Source organism: Anomaloglossus baeobatrachus, chromosome 4 (assembly GCF_048569485.1).
Source record: "Anomaloglossus baeobatrachus isolate aAnoBae1 chromosome 4, aAnoBae1.hap1, whole genome shotgun sequence".
Taxonomy (NCBI): Eukaryota; Metazoa; Chordata; class Amphibia; order Anura; family Aromobatidae; genus Anomaloglossus; species Anomaloglossus baeobatrachus.
In genome coordinates, this window is record NC_134356.1 from 676,958,660 (window position 1) to 676,978,145 (window position 19,486).

At 55.3% G+C, this 19,486-nt stretch overlaps 1 protein-coding gene and 3 non-coding genes across 4 annotated transcripts; all 4 read right to left on the reverse strand.

The window, feature by feature from the left end:
- Positions 1-2,587: 2,587 nt before the first annotated feature.
- SNAPC2 (small nuclear RNA activating complex polypeptide 2) lies at positions 2,588-8,425 on the reverse strand. Its single transcript, XM_075346689.1, has 6 exons — positions 8,257-8,425; positions 7,639-7,819; positions 7,011-7,130; positions 4,894-4,962; positions 4,303-4,570; positions 2,588-3,346 (listed from the first exon to the last, which is right to left on the reverse strand). Exons 2-6 carry the CDS (start codon positions 7,807-7,809, stop codon positions 3,105-3,107), a joined length of 870 nt encoding a protein of 289 aa, XP_075202804.1. The 5' UTR covers positions 7,810-7,819; positions 8,257-8,425; the 3' UTR covers positions 2,588-3,104.
- A 458-nt stretch (positions 8,426-8,883) lies between these two features.
- TRNAW-CCA (transfer RNA tryptophan (anticodon CCA)) lies at positions 8,884-8,955 on the reverse strand. Its single transcript has one exon. It is a non-coding gene; the product is annotated as a tRNA-Trp (tRNA).
- A 6,213-nt stretch (positions 8,956-15,168) lies between these two features.
- TRNAW-CCA (transfer RNA tryptophan (anticodon CCA)) lies at positions 15,169-15,240 on the reverse strand. Its single transcript has one exon. It is a non-coding gene; the product is annotated as a tRNA-Trp (tRNA).
- A 186-nt stretch (positions 15,241-15,426) lies between these two features.
- TRNAP-CGG (transfer RNA proline (anticodon CGG)) lies at positions 15,427-15,498 on the reverse strand. Its single transcript has one exon. It is a non-coding gene; the product is annotated as a tRNA-Pro (tRNA).
- Positions 15,499-19,486: the final 3,988 nt, after the last annotated feature.

The window sequence follows — 19,486 nt, forward strand, 5'->3', positions numbered from 1 at the left end:
TTGCACCATTGTATGGGGGATTGTTGGGGAAAACTGGGATTATGTGGGTTTTTGGTGTTACCGCCATTGGTCTCCCAGGGCCCTAGGGGTAGGCCCTGCATCCTTGTAGCACCCTGATGGGTTCAGGGGCGCTACAGTGGCATCAGGTAGCGTGTGATCGGCTGCACATAAATCCTCCCGCCAGTGTTATAAAGGACCATGGTCCTAATACATGCCAGAACTCTGGTGTAAAACAAAGTTTTGAAAAGTTGCTAAATCTCGGTGCAACTCAGAGTTTGTGAGTTTTGGAGTCTTCACGCCATTTTCTATCAGCTGAAAAAATGGGCGAAGCCTGGATACAATGGGGTATGACGGGATGTGGCGGACTGGGGTGGGGTACGGTGAGGTAGACCTGGATGTGGTGGAGTAGAGCAGGGTGTGCCATGGTATGGTGGGTAGGGCGGGATGCGGCAGAATAGGATGGGGTGCAGTGGGCTAAGGCGGGTACAGTGAGATAAGGTGGGGTACAGTGCAGTAAGGCACGATACGATGGGGTAGGGTGGGATGTGGTGGAATAGGACAGGGTAGGGCAGGATGTGATGAAGGACGGGGTACTTTGAGGTAAGGCAAGGTACAGTGGTTGAGGATGGGAAACAACGGGGTACGGTGGCGTATGATGGGGTAGGACAGGATGTGGAGGAGTAGGATGAGGTAGGGTGGGGTACGATGGGGTAGGGCGAGATGTGGCAGAGTAGATCGGGGTACTGTGGGTAGGCCGGGGTACAGTGGAGTATGGCAAGGTACAGTGGGGTTGGGCAGAGTGCAGTGGGCTAAGGCAGGATACGACGAGGTAGGGCAGGATATGGCAGAGTAGGATGAGGTAGGGTGGGTTACGGTGGGTTGCGGTTGGGTAGGGCGGGCTGCGGTGGCGTATGGCGGGATAGGGTGGGACCCCACATCTCCTGCAATCCATGACGAGCTGTGGCGGTCCCTACACCAGCCCCTCTTCTTGGATCCCACAACGCTGGGACATTTATTTCTCTCGTCATCCATGTACAATATGGTTTTTTACTCAGCAGCTATTAACCATTTAGTTCCCCCTGTTATAGAATAGTAATGTATCTGTGACAATCGTTTCCTACACCGTGGCTCCGTTCTGCCAGATTTTCTCATGCCCCATAGTATAATTGCGGACCGAGTAGAAGACCTTTGTTAATCAGTTTGCATTTATACGGTGGTGAGAGCGAGTCCTGAGGAGGCCATGTACGAGGATCACATCACAACACACGGCGGCGGCTCTCCTGACCCCAGTATATCTATGCAGCTCCCGCGCTCAGATCAGGAGAGACGCCGGCCGAGGCCATGTGACTGCCCTCCTATACAGAAGCTTTATAGACCAGAGGTTACAGGGGTGGGAGGTCTGCCTGTCAGTGCTGAGACCATACACCGCACACTGCAGAGGTTACAGGGGTGGGGGGTCCGCCTGTCAGTGCTGAGACCATACACCGCACACTGCAGAGGTTACAGGGGTGGGGGGTCCGCCTGTCAGTGCTCAGACCATACACCACACACTGCAGAGGTTACAGGGGTGGGGGGGGTCCGCCTGTCAGTGCTCAGACCATACACCGCACACTGCAGAGGTTACAGGGGTGGGGGTCCGCCTGTCAGTGCTGAGACCATACACCGCACACTGCAGAGGTTACAGGGGTGGGGGGTCCGCCTGTCAGTGCTCAGACCATACACCGCACACTGCAGAGGTTACAGGGGTGGGGGTGGTCCGCCTGCCAGTGCTCAGACCATACACCACACACTGCAGAGGTTACAGGGGTGGGGGTCCGCCTGTCAGTGCTCAGACCATACACCACACACTGCAGAGGTTACAGGGGTGGGGGGTCCGCCTGTCAGTGCTGAGACCATACACCGCACACTGCAGAGGTTACAGGGGTGGGGGGTCCGCCTGTCAGTGCTCAGACCATACACCGCACACTGCAGAGGTTACAGGGGTGGGGGGGTCCGCCTGCCAGTGCTCAGACCATACACCACACACTGCAGAGGTTACAGGGGTGGGGGGACCGCCTGTCAGTGCTCAGACCATACACCACACACTGCAGAGGTTACAGGGGTGGGGGTCCGCCTGTCAGTGCTCAGACCATACACCGCACACTGCAGAGGTTACAGGGGTGGGGGTCCGCCTGTCAGTGCTCAGACCATACACCACACACTGCAGAGGTTACAGGGGTGGGGGTCCGCCTGTCAGTGCTCAGACCATACACCACACACTGCAGAGGTTACAGGGGTGGGGGGTCCGCCTGTCAGTGCTCAGACCATACACCACACACTGCAGAGGTTACGGGGGTGGGGGGTCCGACTGGGGAGGGGGGGGGGGGGGTGTCAGTCCTCGCACCTCCGGTCCCAGCTCTGATCCGGTATTAGGCACAGGGCATTTTATTCTCCATTCATACACACTTGTCCCCACAGTGACAGCGCAGCGCCCTCGGTGGTGACTCTCACTAGTCCAGGAGATTACACAAATCTCTGTTGTAAATAAAACTACAAAAATTATTTTCCACTTTCAAAATAATTGTGTATTCTTCATAGCAAAAAAATATAAATAACACAAAAATCTTTAATGAATAAAAAAGCTGTGGATAAACAAGCGCCAATAGGGTCTTACCCAACAAAATGTAGGGAGGGGAGGGGGGAGTAATGTTACTCACCAGACGTGGTTGTGAAAGTCACAACCACTATATCAGCATGAATAATCGATCCACGGCTGCAGCCACCCAGTGGCAGATAACAGAAGACAATAGAAGTGGTGTTTGATGCCGCGCCAAAGGATCACTAGTTCAGATAGTCAGACCAATGTCACTTTATTTTCATCCAGGTCTACGCGTTTCAGGAGCACCTGCTCCCTTCCTCAGGACCGTCAGTGTACAAATAACATCAAATCTGTACTGGGCCCTCAGCATGGCTGCACTGAGACTGATGGTAGAGCGCTCTACAGATATCGGGGGTCCCGCCACAGACAGGGGGCAGTACAGACACTGTGTACAGATAGCGGGGGTCTGCACAGTCAGGGGCCGTACAGACACTATACACTGATATTGGGGGTCCGCACAGTGTCTTCAGTCTTTCTGCTTTAGCAGCTGCAGAGGCATCATGAGGGGGTTGAGGGGGCAGAATCCCAGCTCCCTCCAGTTCGGCTCCGTAGCGTCGCTTGGCGGCTCCGCGTCCTCCGTGTCCTCGGATTTCAGCGGTGTGGTCAGGAACGTGTAAGTGTCGTACAGATAGGAGCCGATCTGAGGAGCGTCCAGGTGGAGGAACTCGTCCGGGATACAGCGGAGGAGGCGGAGGAGGACGGCCGACTCTGAAACAGCACAGACACCAATCACTGACCACTATACAGGCCCCGCCCACCATCCTGCAGAACCCTCCAATCACATCCAGAGCTGCAAGAAACGATCAGCGGAGCAGATAGATGGAAACAACTTAACTGTAACTGTCATTTCATGAGAACTAGCAGCAGAATGGGTGTTTGAATCTAGCTCCTCCCCCTCTTATGTACGCCTCTAGCTCCTCCCCCTCTTATGTACGCCTCTAGCTCCTCTCTCCCATGTACCTCTAGCTCCTCCCCCTCTGTCCGCCTCTAGCTCCTCCCCCTCACATGTACGTCTATAGCTCCTCCCCCTCACATGTACGTCTATAGCTCCTCCTGCCCCTCTGTGTCTGCCTCCGGCTCGTGCCCGCCCTGCGTCTGCCTCCGGCTCCTGCCCGCCCTGCGTCTGCCTCCGGCTCCTGCCCGCCCTGCGTCTGCCTCCGGCTCCTGCCCGCCCTGCGTCTGCCTCCGGCTCCTGCCCGCCCTGCGTCTGCCTCCGGCTCCTCCGCGCCCTGCGTCTGCCTCCGGCTCCTCCGCGCCCTGCGTCTGCCTCCGGCTCCTCCGCGCCCTGCGTCTGCCTCCGGCTCCTCCGCGCCCTGCGTCTGCCTCCGGCTCCTCCGCGCCCTGCGTCTGCCTCCGGCTCCTCCGCGCCCTGCGTCTGCCTCCGGCTCCTCCGCGCCCTGCGTCTGCCTCCGGCTCCTCCGCGCCCTGCGTCTGCCTCCGGCTCCTCCCCGCCCCATGGTGGCCTCTGGCTCCTTCCATTTCTCTAAAGCCTCCTTTCTCCAGTCATCATAGAATCCCATTGTCACATAAGGCCAATGTCCTGGCTATGGCAGCATGTATATCACTGATCTATAGATGTACACACCCAGAAGGAATTATGGGAGGAGCCGAAACATTGAACTAAATGTTGCACAAATCCCCCCATCTTCTCCGAGACTACATACCAAACTCCGTCAGCTTCGGCAGCTCTTCTCCCCTCACAGCTTTTGCCAGATATATATAAATATTCTCAAAGTCTAAATTGTTCCAGCCATCATAATCTTTATGTGCAGTTGACTCCTCCCTCGAAGAGCTAAGCTCCACCTCCGAGGATCCTTTGTGCTGAAGGTTTTGCCCATGAGGTGCGCCCATGTGAGCAGACACTGCTGGAGGCTCCTTACAGGGGATGGAGTGCTGGAGAGTCTCGGGCTCTGTTGAGGCAACTGTCAGCATCTACATAGAAAACAAACTTGACTATAATATGCAATTATTTGCAAAAGTTTGCACACCTCGTCTGAAATGACAACAGTGTTACAAAACATATTTTAAAGTCATGAAACCTCTGGAACTGGTGACTTTCGTCAAAGGAGTGTAACAAAGCACAAATTAATTGGGCGCCAAGATTTTTGCAACAACAAAATTTCATGTATAAACGGTTCCACAATGAGAAATTTACAGAAATGGACCATCAGCATCTGTAAAGATGTGTCCCTCGCAGTAGTTTTCTGCCATTTGATAAGGGGCGTCTAAACTTTTGCAAAGGCAATAAATCTTACTTGTGAAAATGCTGCAGTCATGGCTTCCTCTGTTGTGCTGCAAATTCGGCTAGTCAAGTCCGTCCACATCTTTTTGGGAAAATAAGAATAAAAAAAAATATATATATTATATAAATATATAGTAAAAAAAAAATCCAAGTTTGGTGAAATTGGGGTGAAAAAAATGCAATTAAAAAATAAAAAAAATATAAAAATAATTCGGCAATGTCAAAAAATGACGCGACCTCGTGAATCTCCGCGTCGGTGCGATTACGGCGATACCAAACATGGAGTATTTTCAGCAGCTCGTCGTCGGGTAAGAAGCAGGAGCGCATCGTTTAGATGCCGCTGCGCGAGACTGTGCGGCATTTAAAGGGGTTAACCAGCAATGATTACTGCAGAGGTTGGAGCCTGCTGTATAACACAGCCAGCACCTGCCCTGTATGCACCGAACTCCTCTCCTTCCCCAGATCCTTACACCCACAAAGATGACGGGCTGGGAACGGGTCACATTCATCAAAAGCAACGTAATAGTGAACCGGTCACTTTGCTAATTTGTGTTCAACAGCTGAGGGTTTGTTACAGTTGCTCTCAGTCTGAACAATCTTCTCTGGGCTCCACAGACAACGGTCTAACAAAGTCAGGTGAAAAAAAATATTTGGTAGTTAACGGGAGGTGGAGGGTTCGGCCCCTGGGGAACTGGCAGCAGAGATTTCTTACAATAGTAAACAATTCAAAGTTGCATGATCCTAGGTGAGCCCCAATATCCACAAGGTCCCCAAAAGGGTGAGGGAAGGGCCCATCCTCAGGGGAGTGAAGAGCCCTTACCCTTACATGGGGGTGGAGAACATCCCTCAGGGGAGAGAAGATCCACACTCTTGGATGGAGACCATCCCTCAGGGTAGGGAAGAGTCATACTCAGGGGTGGAGACCATCCCTCAGGGTAGGGAAGAGTCATACTCAGGGGTGGAGACCATCCCTCAGGGTAGGGAAGAGTCATACTCAGGGGTGGAGTCCATCCCTCAGGGGAGGGAAGAGTCATACTCAGGGGTGGAGTCCATCCCTCAGGGTAGGGAAGAGTCATACTCAGGGGTGGAGACCGTCCCTCAGGGTAGGGAAGAGTCATACTCAGGGGTGGAGACCATCCCTCAGGGGAGGGAAGAGTCATACTCAGGGGTGGAGTCCATCCCTCAGGGTAGGGAAGAGTCATACTCAGGGGTGGAGACCGTCCCTCAGGGTAGGGAAGAGTCATACTCAGGGGTGGAGACCATCCCTCAGGGGAGGGAAGAGTCATACTCAGGGGTGGAGACCATCCCTCAGGGTAGGGAAGAGTCATACTCAGGGGTGGAGTCCATCCCTCAGGGTAGGGAAGAGTCATACTCAGGGGTGGAGACCATCCCTCAGGGGAGGGACAAGTCATACTCAGGGGTGGAGACCATCCCTCAGGGGAGGGACAAGTCATACTCAGGGGTGGAGACCATCCCTCAGGGGAGGGAAGAGTCATACTCAGGGGTGGAGTCCATCCCTCAGGGTAGGGAAGAGTCATACTCAGGGGTGGAGACCGTCCCTCAGGGTAGGGAAGAGTCATACTCAGGGGTGGAGACCATCCCTCAGGGGAGGGAAGAGTCATACTCAGGGGTGGAGACCATCCCTCAGGGTAGGGAAGAGTCATACTCAGGGGTGGAGTCCATCCCTCAGGGTAGGGAAGAGTCATACTCAGGGGTGGAGACCATCCCTCAGGGGAGGGACAAGTCATACTCAGGGGTGGAGACCATCCCTCAGGGGAGGGAAGAGTCATACTCAGGGGTGGAGACCATCCCTCAGGGGAGGGAAGAGTCATACTCAGGGGTGGAGACCATCCCTCAGGGGAGGGGAAAAGCCAAATTTGGGGTTGGAGCCTATCATTCAGGGGTGGGAAAATCCATATTTGGGGGTGGAGCTCATCCCTCAGGAGAGAGAAGAGCCAAATTCAGAGATGGAGACCATTTCTCAGAGGAGTAAAGAGCAATACTTGGGGTTGAAACCCATTACTCAGAGAAGGAAAGATCCATACTCAGGGGTGCAGCGCGTCCCTCAGGGGAGGTTGGATACAGTGGTCGGGGCCTGTGATTCCTTTCCTTCCATCCTTGTACATTTACCTCGATGGGCGCTGGATCCTGAATTCCTTGGAGCTTCTTCTGACGAACCAGCCTTCCGTACTCCGTCTGTATCGCCTCCCGAGCAGCTCGACTGCGCAGCCAAGAAAAGTAGGACGAAACCTGAAATATATGGAGATTGTGTCTCACGTCCGGGACCTGCCTATCCCCGGCCCAACGCAGTCACTTCTGGGAGCCGCTGATCCCCGACACAGTCACTTCCGGGAGCCGCTGATCCCCGATGCAGGCACGTCCAGGACCTGCTGATCCCCGACACAGTCACGTCCGGGAGCCGCTGATCCCCGATGCAGGCACGTCCAGGACCTGCTGATCCTCGGTGCAAGCACATCCGGGACCTACCGATCCCCGACCCGGCGTAGTAATTTCCTCATCATGGTCTCATCTATAGAGTCTGTCTCCAAGGTGCCATCTTAGCCCACAAGAGGGAGGAGCTAGCATCAGGCCACACCCACTAACCCAAGTCATTGTTTGCGGGCCGAGTCGCAGTGTTGCCTTACGCCGTCCATTTTACTGTACTGTAATGTACTGAAATATAGGGAGCATACATAGGGGTCTGCACTGGGGGGGTGTCGTTCTGTGCCCCCCCCCCACACACATTTTTTGCACTCACCTCCTCATCGCTTCGCCCCTCTACGGCCACCTGTGGGACTTTTTCGCTGACCTGATCCTTCAGGACCCTCAGCAGGTCCTTCTTCTCCCGGGAGGTCCATGCCAGCTGCTGGGTGGTCTCTGGGGTCTGGTAGCGGCGGGGCGCGGAGCGTCTGCGTATCGGGGGCTTCATTGTGCCCGGCCTGCGGAGGATAACGACACTTTATGACATTACAGGACGTTATAACCTGCAGTCACCATGGTAACCCCCTTACATGCCGCAAACAAAACGGTGACCGCAGCATGCAGACGGTTACGAGCAATAATCAGCAGCGCTCGGCTCAGCTATACCCAGAAAGGCCGGCTGACAACCAACGTGGTGCCCACAGTATCACCCAGGGGTCGTCACCCAGCTTTCCCAATCCCCAAAGTGCCCAGTGGAGACATTCCAGACTGCAGATACTGGGAAAGCTGGGTGACCATGGAAGACACAGTCTGATATCACCCAGAGGCGTCACTTCTCATTCCTGCACACTGCTACAACAGAACTACAAGTCTCAGCATGCCTGCCCGCCCCACACCACACACACACACAGCATACACAGCACACACATACACAGTACACACGAGCACAGCTCACCTCCAGCTCCAGATGCGCTTTTTCTCGCGGGTCTTTGTTCCTTCCGATGTCCCGTACAATGACGTCACAGAAGGGCAGAGAAGCCAGAAAGAGTTAGGGCGGAAGTGGATTTCATTTCCGCTTCCCTGCTCTAAAATAAAGGGAATCTTTCTAGGAAAATAAAAAATGTAATAAACTGATGTAAGAAGTAAAAAAAAAAAATATATAAAAATAAAAAGAAAAAAAAAAAAAAATTCTGGCAGCGGTGGGATTCGAACCCACGCCCCCGAAGAGACTGGAGCCTTAATCCAGCGCCTTAGACCGCTCGGCCACGCTACCTGATGAGCAGTGGAGGGCTGTATCAGGCATAAGAGGAAGGTCAGATTGCTGTGCTCCTATTCTCCGTGTGCTGGGACATGTAGTGCCGCACGGCCTGAAGACACACGGGCGTCCTATGTATTATTACAGCAGGAGCTGGAGGATCAGGCCCCTGCCAAGTGTGTCACGTGGCCACAGTCCTGCGACCTGCAGGTGACAGCTCTGCGCATGTCCTCAGCAGTCACTGGAGGTGGCGCAAGAAATGTCCCACAGTGAATAATAAAGAAAAAAAATAGAAAAAATAAAAAATGGAAAAAAAAATAAAAATTCTGACCCCGACGTGATTTGAACACGCAACCTTCTGATCTGGAGTCAGACGCGCTACCGTTGCGCCACGAGGTCAGCTGTTCTGTCCTGTCAGCTCAGCGCATCCAGCATCGGGAGGCACCACACATCAGGGAGAGCGGCAGAAAGGGAGGGAGGGTGTGCTGCGTCTCCTCACAGTGTGATGCCCCAAAGATTCTCCCCACAACACATTCATGCCCCCCACTCATGCCTTACACAGTGCCCCCTGTACAATGGTGCTCTCCAGTATCCCATACACAATGCCCACCTCCAGCACAGTGATGACCCCAGCTCTGTGGGGGACTCATACTGTGGGGGAGGGGCACTGTGAGACATCATACTGTGTATGGGGTGCTGTGGGCATCATTGCCTGAGGGGTCTGCAGACATTATACTGTGGAGGAAGTGCATTGAGGGCATGATATGTGGAGGTTATATGGGGGCACTGTGTAAGGCATCGTGTGGGGGGGACATGAATGTGTTGTGGGGAGAATGTTTGGGGCATCATACTGTGAGGAGGCGCAGCACACCCTCCCTGCCTCCCTCCCTGATGTATGATGAGTGCACCCATATTTTGCCCCTAGTGAATAGTGAGACCCCCATGTATTGTCCCTGGTAAGAGCCACATGTATCACCCTCGGTGAGTGACCCGTAAATCGCCCCTGGTGAGTCCCCCCATGTTTTGCTCCTGGTGTGTCCCACATATATATCGCCCCTGGTGACCCCCACACAGAACACCCTTGGTGAGCCCCACATATATATGGCCTCTGGTGACTCCTCCCATATATCACCCCTGGTGAGCTCCACATATATTGCCCCTGGTGAGTCCCCCAATGTTTCCCCTCTGGTGAGTCCCCCCATATATCGCCCCTGATGAGTCTCATATATATGATGAGTCCCCGTACATAAATTGGCCCGATGAGTCCCCACATATATATGGCGCCTAGGTGAGTCCCTCATGTATCGCACCTGGTGATCCCCCCATGTATCGCCCCTGGTGATCCCCCCATGTACCACCCCTGGTGATCCCCCCATGTACCACCCCTGGTGATCCCCCCATGTATCGCCCCTGGTGATCCCCCCATGTATCGCCCCTGGTGATCCCCCATGTACCACCCCTGGTGATCCCCCCATGTACCACCCCTGGTGATCCCCCCATGTACCGCCCCTGGTGATCCCCCCATGTATCGCCCCTGGTGAGCCCCCCATGTATCGCCCCTGGTGAGCCCCACATATAACACCCCTCATGTTTCACCCCTGGTGAGCCCCACATATATATGGCCTCTGGTGACTCCTACCATATATCGCCCCTGGTGAGCTCCACATATATTGCCCCTGGTAAGTCCCCCAATGTTTCCCCCATGGAGTGTCCCCCAATGTTTCCCCCATGGAGTGTCCCCCAATGTTTCCCCCCTGGAGTGTGCCCCCATGTATCACTCCAGGTGATTCCCCCCATGTATCACCCCTGGTGAGCCGCCCATGTTTTGCCCATGGTGTGTGCCCCCATGTAATGCCCCTGATAAGCCCCACATGTTTCGCCCATGGTGAGTCCCACATATATCACCCCTCATGAGTCCCCCATGTTTCGCTCCAGGTGAGTCCCACATACAGTATATCGCCCCTTGTGTGTCCCCACATGTTTCGCCCCTGGTGAGTCCCCCTGTGTATTGCTGATAGGATGACCCCTGATGAAGCCTTCCCTTTTTGTTTTGGCTTACACATTTCTTGTTTCCATGGTATAATGTTATGCTTCTGCTCTTCTTATTTTTCTCTGATGGTGTAGATATTTTTTCGTCTATGACTATGAAGACACAGCAGGACTGGGCTCTGTCACTGTATTGCTGCTGCCCGGCAGGACTGGGACTCTGGCTGCGTATGGCTGCTGCCCGGTTGGACTGGGGCTCTGGCACTGTATTGCTGCTGCCCGGCAGGACTGGGGCTCTGTCACTGTATTGCTGCTGCCCGGTTGGACTGGGGCTCTGGCACTGTATTGCTGCTGCCCGGCCGGACTGGGGCTCTGTCACTGTATTGCTGCTGCCCGGCCGGACTGGGGCTCTGGCACTGTATTGCTGCTGCCCAGCCGGACTGGGGCTCTGGCACTGTATTGCTGCTGCCCGGCCGGACTGGGGCTCTGTCACTGTATTGCTGCTGCCCGGCCGGACTAGGACTCTGGCACTGTATTGCTGCTGCCCGGCCGGACTGGGGCTCTGTCACTGTATTGCTGCTGCCCGGCCGGACTGGGGCTCTGTCACTGTATTGCTGCTGCCCGGCCGGACTGGGGCTCTGGCACTGTATTGCTGCTGCCCGGCCGGACTGGGGCTCTGGCACTGTATTGCTGCTGCCCGGCCGGACTGGGGCTCTGTCACTGTATTGCTGCTGCCCGGCCGGACTGGGGCTCTGTCACTGTATTGCTGCTGCCCGGCCGGACTGGGGCTCTGTCACTGTATTGCTGCTGCCCGGCCGGACTGGGGCTCTGTCACTGTATTGCTGCTGCCCAGCCGGACTGGGGCTCTGGCACTATATTGCTGCTGCCCGGCCGGACTGGGGCTCTGGCACTGTATTGCTGCTGCTCGGCCGGACTGGGGCTCTGTCACTGTATTGCTGCTGCTGGTTGGACTGGGGCTCTGGCACTGTATTGCTGCTGCCCGGCCGGACTGGGGCTCTGTCACTGTATTGCTGCTGCCCGGCCGGACTGGGGCTCTGGCACTGTATTGCTGCTGCCTGGCCGGACTGGGGCTCTGGCACTGTATTGCTGCTGCCCGGCCGGACTGGGGCTCTGTCACTGTATTGCTGCTGCCCGGCCGGACTGGGACTCTGGCACTGTATTGCTGCTGCCCGGCCGGACTGGGGCTCTGTCACTGTATTGCTGCTGCCCGGCCGGACTGGGGCTCTGGCACTGTATTGCTGCTGCCCGGCCGGACTGGGGCTCTGTCACTGTATTGCTGCTGCCCGGCCGGACTGGGGCTCTGGCACTATATTGCTGCTGCCCGGCTGGACTGGGGTTCTGTCACTGTATTGCTGCTGCCTGGCCGGATTGGGCCTCTGGCACTGTATTGCTGCTGCCCGGCCGGACTGGGGCTCTGGCACTGTATTGCTGCTGCCTGGCCGGACTGGGCCTCTGGCACTGTATTGCTGCTGCCCGGCCGGACTGGGACTCTGGCACTGTATTGCTGCTGCCCGGCCGGACTGGGCCTCTGGCACTGTATTGCTGCTGCACGGCTGGACTGGGGCTCTGTCACTGTATTGCTGCTGCACGGCCGGACTGGGGCTCTGTCACTGTATTGCTGCTGCCCGGCCGGACTGGGGCTCTGGCACTGTATTGCTGCTGCCTGGCCGGACTGGGCCTCTGGCACTGTATTGCTGCTGCCCGGCCGGACTGGGACTCTGGCACTGTATTGCTGCTGCCCGGCCGGACTGGGGCTCTGGCAGTGTATTGCTGCTGCACGGCTGGACTGGGGCTCTGTCACTGTATTGCTGCTGCACGGCCGGACTGGGGCTCTGGCACTGTATTGTTGCTGCACGGCCGGACTGGGGCTCTGTCACTGTATTGCTGCTGCACGGCCGGACTGGGGCTCTGGCACTGTATTGCTGCTGCACGGCCGGACTGGGGCTCTGTCACTGTATTGCTGCTGCACGGCCGGACTGGGGCTCTGTCACTGTATTGCTGCTGCCCGGCCGGACTGGGGCTCTGTCACTGTATTGCTGCTGCCCGGCTGGACTGGGACTCTGGCACTGTATTGCTGCTGCCCGGCAGGACTGGGGCTCTGGCACTATATTGCTGCTGCCCGGCCGGACTGGGGCTCTGGCACTGTATTGCTGCTGCACGGCTGGACTGGGGCTCTGTCACTGTATTGCTGCTGCCCGGCCGGACTGGGGCTCTGTCACTGTATTGCTGCTGCCCGGCCGGACTGGGGCTCTGTCACTGTATTGCTGCTGCCTGGCTGGACTGGGGCTCTGTCACTGTATTGCTGCCTGGCTGGACTGGGACTCTGTCACTGTATTGCTGCTTCCTGGCTGGACTGGGGCTCTGTCACTGTATTGCTGCTGCCCGGCTGGACTGGGGCTCTGGCACTGTATTGCTGTTGCCTGGCTGGACTGGGACTCTGTCACTGTATTGTTGCTGCCCGGCCGGACTGAGAATCTGTCACTGTATTGCTGCTGCCCGGCCGGACTGGGGCTCTGGCACTGTATTGCTGCTGCACGGCTGGACTGGGGCTCTGTCACTGTATTGCTGCTGCCCGGCCGGACTGGGGCTCTTTCACTGTATTGCTGCTGCCCGGCCGGACTGGGGCTCTGTCACTGTATTGCTGCTGCCTGGCTGGACTGGGGCTCTGTCACTGTATTGCTGCCTGGCTGGACTGGAACTCTGTCACTGTATTGCTGCTTCCTGGCTGGACTGGGGCTCTGTCACTGTATTGCTGCTGCCCGGCTGGACTGGGGCTCTGGCACTGTATTGCTGTTGCCTGGCTGGACTGGGACTCTGTCACTGTATTGTTGCTGCCCGGCCGGACTGAGAATCTGTCACTGTATTGTTGCTGCCCGGCCGGACTGGGGCTCTGTCACTGTATTGCTGCTGCGTGGCTGGACTGGGGTTCTGTCACTGTATTGCTGCTGCCCGGCTGGACTGGGGTTCTGTCACTGTATTGCTGCTGCCCGGCTGGACTGGGGCTCTGTCACTGTATTGCTGTTGCCCGGCTGGACTGGGGTTCTGTCACTGTATTGCTGCTGCCTGGCCGGACTGGGCCTCTGGCACTGTATTGCTGCTGCCCGGCCGGACTGGGGCTCTGGCACTGTATTGCTGCTGCCTGGCCGGACTGGGCCTCTGGCACTGTATTGCTGCTGCCCGGCCGGACTGGGACTCTGGCACTGTATTGCTGCTGCCCGGCCGGACTGGGCCTCTGGCACTGTATTGCTGCTGCACGGCTGGACTGGGGCTCTGTCACTGTATTGCTGCTGCACGGCCGGACTGGGGCTCTGTCACTGTATTGCTGCTGCCCGGCCGGACTGGGGCTCTGGCACTGTATTGCTGCTGCCCGGCCGGACTGGGGCTCTGGCACTGTATTGCTGCTGCCTGGCCGGACTGGGCCTCTGGCACTGTATTGCTGCTGCCCGGCCGGACTGGGACTCTGGCACTGTATTGCTGCTGCCCGGCCGGACTGGGGCTCTGGCAGTGTATTGTTGCTGCACGGCTGGACTGGGGCTCTGTCACTGTATTGCTGCTGCACGGCCGGACTGGGGCTCTGGCACTGTATTGCTGCTGCCCGGCCGGACTGGGGCTCTGGCAGTGTATTGCTGCTGCACGGCTGGACTGGGGCTCTGTCACTGTATTGCTGCTGCCCGGCCGGACTGGGGCTCTGTCACTGTATTGCTGCTGCCCGGCTGGACTGGGGCTCTGTCACTGTATTGCTGCTGCCCGGCCGGACTGGTGCTCTGTCACTGTATTGCTGCTGCGTGGCTGGACTGGGGCTCTGGCACTGTATTGCTGCTGCCCGGCTGGACTGGGGCTCTGTCACTGTATTGCTGCCTGGTCGCACTGGGGCTCTTTCACTGTATTGTTGCTGCCCGGCCGGACTGGTGCTCTGTCACTGTATTGCTGCTGCCCGACTGGACTGGGGCTCTGTCACTGTATTGCTGCTGCTCGGCTGGACTGGGGCTCTGTCACTGTATTGCTGCTGCCCGGCCGGACTGGGGCTCTCTCACTGTATTGCTGCTGCCCGGCCGGACTGGGGCTCTGTCACTGTATTGCTGCTGCCCGGCTGGACTGGGGCTCTGTCACTGTATTGCTGCTGCCCGGCCGGACTGGGGCTCTGTCACTGTATTGCTGCTGCCCGGCCGGACTGGGGCTCTGTCACTGTATTGCTGCTGCCCGGCCGGACTGGGGCTCTGTCACTGTATTGCTGCTGCCCGGCTGGACTGGGGCTCTGTCACTGTATTGCTGCTGCCCGGCTGGACTGGGGCTCTGTCACTGTATTGCTGCTGCCCGGCCGGACTGGGGCTCTGTCACTGTATTGCTGCTGCCCGGCTGGACTGGGGCTCTGTCACTGTATTGCTGCTGCCCGGCTGGACTGGGGCTCTGTCACTGTATTGCTGCTGCCCGGCTGATGCTTTTTGTGGGATGTTACTCACAGTTATCTTTTAAATTTGAGAATGCCCCTTTAAAGGAAAGGAGAAAGAAGAACCAATAAAAAATTGCAAGTGAATGAGATTATTCTAAAAAGTACAAACAGTACAGTAATAAAAACAAATGATAAAAAAATAAAAAAACATATTATGACCCCGACGTGATTTGAACACGCAACCTTCTGATCTGGAGTCAGACGCGCTACCGTTGCGCCACGAGGTCCTCTGCAGTAACAGCCCTCCGCCTGTGTGAAGTACCAGCTCCCCTCCATGTTATCTGCTTTGTCTCCTGTTCTTCCAACCAAAAAAACTATAAATCCTTCTAATATAGACTGTGCAGCGAGGAGCAATAATATAACCCGCAGTCACACGGGTTCCAAAGCAAAATGGTTTCCAGAAAAAAAAAGTAGGGCTCGTCCGGGATTTGAACCCGGGACCTCTCGCACCCGAAGCGAGAATCATACCCCTAGACCAACGAGCCATGTGACTGTCCGTCCTGTCACCTGACTTCTTAGCTCTACGTCACCGCCGCCGTAGAACGCTCAGCTCGTGCAGGAGATTCCCAGGCTGCGCAGCCGATCACCGATCCCTGCCTGTGCGGCTGCTCTCGCCTGGCTCAGGGCTCGTGTCTGCACAGTGCGCAGGAGCGCCATGGTCCCCAATACTGAGGGGCGCGGGGTGCAGGATGCGGCGCCCCCCGGAGAGAGCTCTGTCCTGGAGGTCAGAACCCAGCCACCTCTTATAGGGGGTCCTACAGTGAGAGCCTCCACTACAGACCCCACTACCCAGCTCCCATGATACACGGTGCTAAGCAGTGACTCCTATCTGAAAGGGTTAATCAGCGAGTCAATCCAGGGGGCAACACACAGAGACCCTCCTCATCCCAGCCCTGACAGGTCACCGTGTAATACCGCTACTGTCCTGTAGAGGCCGCTGTGGGGAGATGTGGACAGCCTGACTGTGAGCCCCACATGTAATAACAGTGACATCCACAGTGCCCCCCATAATAACAGCGATATCCACAGTGCCCCCATAATAACAGCGACATCCACAGTGCCCCCATAATAACAGTGATATCCACAGTGCCCCCATAATAACAGCGACATCCACAGTGCCCCCATAATAACAGCGATATTCACAGTGCCCCATAATAACAGCGACATCCACAGTGCCCCCATAATAACAGCGATATTCACAGTGCCCCATAATAACAGCGATATCCACAGTGCCCCCATAATAACAGCGACATCCACAGTGCCCCCATAATAACAGTGATATCCACAGTGCCCCCATAATAACAGCGACATCCACAGTGCCCCCATAATAACAGCGACATCCACAGTGCCCCCATAATAACAGTGATATCCACAGTGCCCCCATAATAACAGCGACATCCACAGTGCCCCCATAATAACAGCGATATCCACAGTGCCCCCCATAATAACAGCGATATCCACAGTGCCCCCATAATAACAGCGACATCCACAGTGCCCCCATAACAACAGCGACATCCACAGTGCCCCCATAACAACAGCGACATCCACAGTGCCCCCATAATAACAGCGACATCCACAGTGCCCCAATAATAACAGCGACATCCACAGTGCCCCCATAATAACAGCGACATCCACAGTGCCCCCATAATAACAGCGACATCCACAGTGCCCCCATAATAACAGCGATATCCACAGTGCCCCATAATAACAGCGATATCCACAGTGCCCCCATAATAACAGTGATATCCACAGTGCCCCCATAACAGCGACATCCACAGTGCCCCCATAATAACAGTGACATCCACAGTGCCCCCCATAATAACAGCGATATCCACAGTGCCCCCATAATAACAGTGATATCCACAGTGCCCTCATAATAACAGCGACATCCACAGTGCCCCCATAATAACAGCGACATCCACAGTGCCCCCATAATAACAGCGACATCCACAGTGCCCCCATAATAACAGCGATATCCACAGTGCCCCATAATAACAGCGATATCCACAGTGCCCCCATAATAACAGTGATATCCACAGTGCCCTCATAATAACAGCGACATCCACAGTGCCCCCATAATAACAGCGATATCCACAGTGCCCCCATAATAACAGCGACATCCACAGTGCCCCCATAATAACAGTGACATCCACAGTGCCCCCCATAATAACAGCGATATCCACAGTGCCCCCATAATAACAGTGATATCCACAGTGCCCCCATAATAACAGCGACATCCACAGTGCCCCCATAATAACAGCGATATCCACAGTGCCCCCATAATAACAGCAACATCCACAGTGCCCCCATAATAACAGCAACATCCACAGTGCCCCCATAATAACAGCGACATCCACAGTGCCCCCATAATAACAGTGATATCCACAGTGCCCCCATAATAACAGCGACATCCACAGTGCCCCCATAATAACAGCGACATCCACAGTGCCCCCATAATAACAGCGACATCCACAGTGCCCCCATAATAACAGTGATATCCACAGTGCCCTCATAATAACAGCGACATCCACAGTGCCCCCATAATAACAGCGATATCCACAGTGCCCCCATAATAACAGCGACATCCACAGTGCCCCCATAATAACAGTGATATCCACAGTGCCCTCATAATAACAGCGATATCCACAGTGCCCCCATAATAACAGTGACATCCACAGTGCCCCCCATAATAACAGCGATATCCACAGTGCCCCCATAATAACAGCGACATCCACAGTGCCCCCATAATAACAGCGATATCCACAGTGCCCCCATAATAACAGCGACATCCACAGTGCCCCCATAATAACAGCAATATCCACAGTGCCCCCATAATAACAGTGATATCCACAGTGCCCTCATAATAACAGCGACATCCACAGTGCCCCCATAATAACAGCGATATCCACAGTGCCCCCATAATAACAGCGACATCCACAGTGCCCCCATAATAACAGTGATATCCACAGTGCCCTCATAATAACAGCGATATCCACAGTGCCCCCATAATAACAGCAACATCCACAGTGCTCCCATAATAACAGTGACATCCACAGTGCCCCCATAATAACAGCGATATCCACAGTGCCCCCATAATAACAGTGACATCCACAGTGCCCCCCATAATAACAGCGATATCCACAGTGCCCCCATAATAACAGCGACATCCACAGTGCCCCCATAATAACAGCGATATCCACAGTGCCCCCATAATAACAGCGACATCCACAGTGCCCCCATAATAACAGCGACATCCACAGTGCCCCCATAATAACAGCGACATCCACAGTGCCCCCATAATAACAGCGATATCCACAGTGCCCCCATAATAACAGCGACATCCACAGTGCCCCCATAATAACAGCGATATCCACAGTGCCCCCATAATAACAGCGATATCCACAGTGCCCCCATAATAACAGCGACATCCACAGTGCCCCCATAATAACAGCGATATCCACAGTGCCCCCATAATAACAGCGATATCCACAGTGCCCCCATAATAACAGCGACATCCACAGTGCCCCCATAATAACAGCAACATCCACAGTGCCCCCATAATAACAGCGACATCCACAGTGCCCCCATAATAACAGCGATATCCACAGTGCCCCCCATAATAACAGCGACATCCACAGTGCCCCCCATAATAACAGCGACATCCACAGTGCCCCCATAATAACAGCGACATCCACAGTGCCCCCCATAATAACAGCGATATCCACAGTGCCCCCATAATAACAGCGACATCCACAGTGCCCCCCATAATAACAGCGACATCCACAGTGCCCCATAATAACAGCGATATCCACAATGCCCCCATAATAACAGCGACATCCACAGTGCCCCATAATAACAGCGATATCCACAGTGCCCCCATAATAACAGTGATATCCACAGTGCCCTCATAATAACAGCGACATCCACAGTGCCCCCATAATAACAGCGATATCCACAGTGCCCCCATAATAACAGCGACATCCACAGTGCCCCCATAATAACAGTGACATCCACAGTGCCCCCCATAATAACAGCGATATCCACAGTGCCCCCATAATAACAGTGATATCCACAGTGCCCTCATAATAACAGCGACATCCACAGTGCCCCCATAATAACAGCGATATCCACAGTGCCCCCATAATAACAGCGACATCCACAGTGCCCCCATAATAACAGTGATATCCACAGTGCCCTCATAATAACAGCGATATCCACAGTGCCCCCATAATAACAGTGACATCCACAGTGCCCCCCATAATAACAGTGATATCCACAGTGCCCCCATAATAACAGCGACATCCACAGTGCCCCCATAATAACAGCGATATCCACAGTGCCCCCATAATAACAGCGACATCCACAGTGCCCCCATAATAACAGCAATATCCACAGTGCCCCCATAATAACAGCGATATCCACAGTGCCCTCATAATAACAGCGACATCCACAGTGCCCCCATAATAACAGCGA

Coding starts and splice junctions, on each gene's coding strand:
- SNAPC2 (XM_075346689.1), bottom strand. CDS start 7,809: ATGAAGCCCCCGATACGCAGACGCTCCGCGCCCCGCCGCTACCAGACC. Junction 7,131..7,638: donor AGGGGCGAAGCGATGAGGAG/GTGAGTGCAAAA, acceptor CATATATTTCAG/GTTTCGTCCTACTTTTCTTG. Junction 3,347..4,302: donor GCCGAAGCTGACGGAGTTTG/GTATGTAGTCTC, acceptor GTGCTGTTTCAG/AGTCGGCCGTCCTCCTCCGC.